Source organism: Myotis brandtii, unplaced genomic scaffold (genome assembly GCF_000412655.1).
Source record: "Myotis brandtii unplaced genomic scaffold, ASM41265v1 scaffold363, whole genome shotgun sequence".
Taxonomy (NCBI): Eukaryota; Metazoa; Chordata; class Mammalia; order Chiroptera; family Vespertilionidae; genus Myotis; species Myotis brandtii.
Genome location: NW_005363938.1, coordinates 1996127 through 1999151, shown reverse-complemented (window position 1 = coordinate 1999151; position 3025 = coordinate 1996127). Strand labels below are relative to the sequence as shown.

General features: G+C 50.0%; 1 protein-coding gene across 2 annotated transcripts in view; it reads left to right on the top strand.

The window, feature by feature from the left end:
* The first annotated feature begins 8 nt into the window (after positions 1–8).
* FOPNL (FGFR1OP N-terminal like) overlaps positions 9–3025 on the top strand; it is a 17997-nt gene continuing 14980 nt past the window's right edge. For both annotated transcript variants that reach the window (XM_005871996.2, XM_014544413.1), the window contains exon 1: positions 9–66. In XM_005871996.2, the coding sequence (XP_005872058.1) occupies positions 39–66 (28 nt within the window). In that variant the 5' untranslated portion in view covers positions 9–38. The remainder of the gene's footprint in view (positions 67–3025) is intronic.

The window sequence follows — 3025 nt, the reverse complement described above, 5'->3', positions numbered from 1 at the left end:
CCCGCAGCGCCGGGACGCGCCCCTGGCGGCCGTTAAAAATGGCGACCGTCACCGAGCTGAAGGCTGGTGAGTGCGAGTGGGGGGCTTGCCAGGTGAAATGCAGCTGGTCCGCAGCCCGTGAAAAGGATGGGTCGAAAGGAGGGCGCGCGGAGAGGAGTCAGCCTTTCCGGGCGGTCTCTCTGCGGCGCCAGGGCCTGCGCAGCCGGCTGCTGTAGTGGCCGCTGTGCTAGGACCCTGGAGGGGACGGGTTGCACGGGGCAGTTTTTAAACCGGCTTCGAGCTGGAGCAAGAGTCGCAGAATCTGCAGGTGCCTGGGAGGTCTGCAGTCCTGCGCCTGGGGCCTCTGGCACCTCTTTCTGGACCCGCCTTGGCGTGAGCCGTCCACGCGAGGATCATGTATACAAGTCTCCACAACCATTCTAGGTGGTAGGCACGACCCTAAGCCATTTCTGCATCCTTGCAACCTGGGAGATGGGGCCCGGTTTTCCATCGGGAAAAACGGGGGGGTAGAAAGTTGCCCCGCCTGGCCATTCTGCTGTCTTTGTCGGAAAAGTGCCACAAAGGCGAGAGTCCTTAGGCTGATAACGTTTGTGCACCGTTAGTTCTGGCGCAGATGTCCAGACGGGAGTATTCATGATTATAATTGCCGGCGCTTGAGCCTTATACGCCAGGCCCGGCCCGGCCCCTGTGCTACGTACTTGATCCCACTGACAACCCCATGCCCACTTCAGAGATGAGGAAGTTGGGGTGCTGCGAGGTGAAATAGCTCGCCCGCCCGAGATGATCCAGCCAGAAGGAGGCGGAGCGTGAGGACAGATAACGCTGCACCGGAGCTCAGGTCTTTTTCTTTTCTTTCTTTTTTTTTTTTAATATATTTTATTGATTTTTTTACAGAGAGGAAGGGAGACGGATAGAGAGTTAGAAACATCGATGAGAGAGAAACATCGATCAGCTGCCTCCTGCACACTCCCTACTGGGGATGTGCCTGCAACCAAGGTACATGCCCTTGATCGGAATCGAACCTGGGACCCTTCAGTCCGCAGGCTGATGCCCTATCTACTGAACCAAACCAGCCAGGGCAGGAGCTCAGGTCTTGATGGGGCGTGGCACTGCCCCACTCGTGGAACCAGTTCCAGTTTTTTCAGGGGCCTGAAGTCAGTGATTCTCGGAGCTTTGGCGGGAGGGGCGGCATCTCTTGGAGGTGAATCAGTCGCGGTGGGCATGCATGTATGTTTGTGGCCCTGGGCATGCCTTTCCCGCAAGAACAGCCTTCCTGGAAATCGGTGCACCCTCTCCCTGGGAAGCACCTCACACACAGAATTGCACACAACTTCAGAGGCGTTATGCTTAGGGTTACACACCAGGTTATGAGCCCATTTCTTTCTTTTTTTTAAAAAAATATATTTTATTGACTTTTTACAGAGAGGAAGAGAGAGAGTCAGAAACATCAATGAGAGAGAAACATCGATCAGTTGCCTCCTGCACCCCCCCCCCCTCCCCCCCCTGGGGATGTGCCCGCAACCAAAGTACATGCCCTTGACCAGAATCAAACCTGGGACCCTTCAGTCCGCAGGCTGACGCTCTATCCACTGAGCCAAACCGGTCAGGGTGAGCCCGTTTCTGAAGTGGTTATGGCACAGTGTTTTAAGCACGATGGCAGAGGGAAAGGCAAAATGATACAGGACCCTAGAAGAACTCTGTCTGTGAGTCGGGAATTGGGGGTGTCCGCACAGAGGTAGGGAGCGCTTTATGGTTTTTTTTTTCTGCATGCCCCAGTTCTGAATATGCTTTGTGTCCGAGAGAAACTCAGTGAAAATGTGTTTGCCAATCACGTATGTTTTATGAGCTGTTGTTGTTTTTTTAAGCATTTTCACATTTTCCCACCTCACTTGGTTCTGTCTCTGAGAAGCAGAATCCTGTTGGAGAGGCAACTGAGGCCCAAGGAGGCGATCAGCCCCGGAGGTGGTAGGGAGATATGCTAGGTTTCTTAACTCCAGCTTCATTCATTTCTCGGCTGAGTTTGAGGCTGTGCTGTGTGCCTACAGAGTAATTGGGACAAGATCCTCCTTGCCAGTGGAAAAAATATCTCTATGAAACTTCCAAAGATGGAATTAGAGAACAGGGGTTAGGTTACGATCCCAAGAATACGATAAGTTTGTACGTTCCTTTTATGGGCCTATTACAAAGTCTGATTTGGTGATAACTGTATGTACTTAACATGCCTGCACAAAAGTTTGAGAGGATGATTTTAAAATAAGGGTAAGAAAGGTTAAAGTCTAATCTAGATTGTATCTCTTTAATTATATGACCAGGTTTTTAAAAATATATATATTTTTATTGATTTCAGAGAAGAAGGGAGAGGGAGAGAAAGATAGAAACATCAGTGATGAGAGGGAATCATTAATTGGCTGCCTCCTGCATGCCCTACATTGGGGATTGAGCCCAAAACCCGGGCCAGCCAGGAGTCGAACCCGGGAATCGAACGGTGCCTGGTTCATAGGTCAACACTCAAACACTGAGCCATGCTGACACGGCAAGGTTTTTGTTTTGTTGTTTAATATATTTCTTTATTGATTTCAGAGAGGAAGGGAGAGGGAGAGATAGAAACATCAATGAGAGAATCATTGATAGGCTGCCTCTTGCACGCCCCCTACTGGGGATAGAGCCCGCAACCAGGGCATGTGCCCTTGGTCAGAATTGAACCTGGGACCCTTCAGTCCACAGGCCAATGCTCTATCCACTGAGCCAAACCAGCTAGGGCCAGGCAAGGTTTTTATTGTTATTTATCAAAGCTTTAAAAATACTTGTGTTCCTGGGCTCTCTTTATGAATTTTCATTATTGTTTACTTATTTGGTGCCTTTGACAGGGCACAGTACAGTATTAAACTATATTTATTACATCCAGTAGTATACAGCACTGTGTTATAATGCTCCTAGGTAGCATTTATTGAGCTCTTACTTTGGTCGAGGCCAGGGGTGGGCAAACTTTTTGACTCAAGGGCCACAATGGGTTCTTAAACTGGAC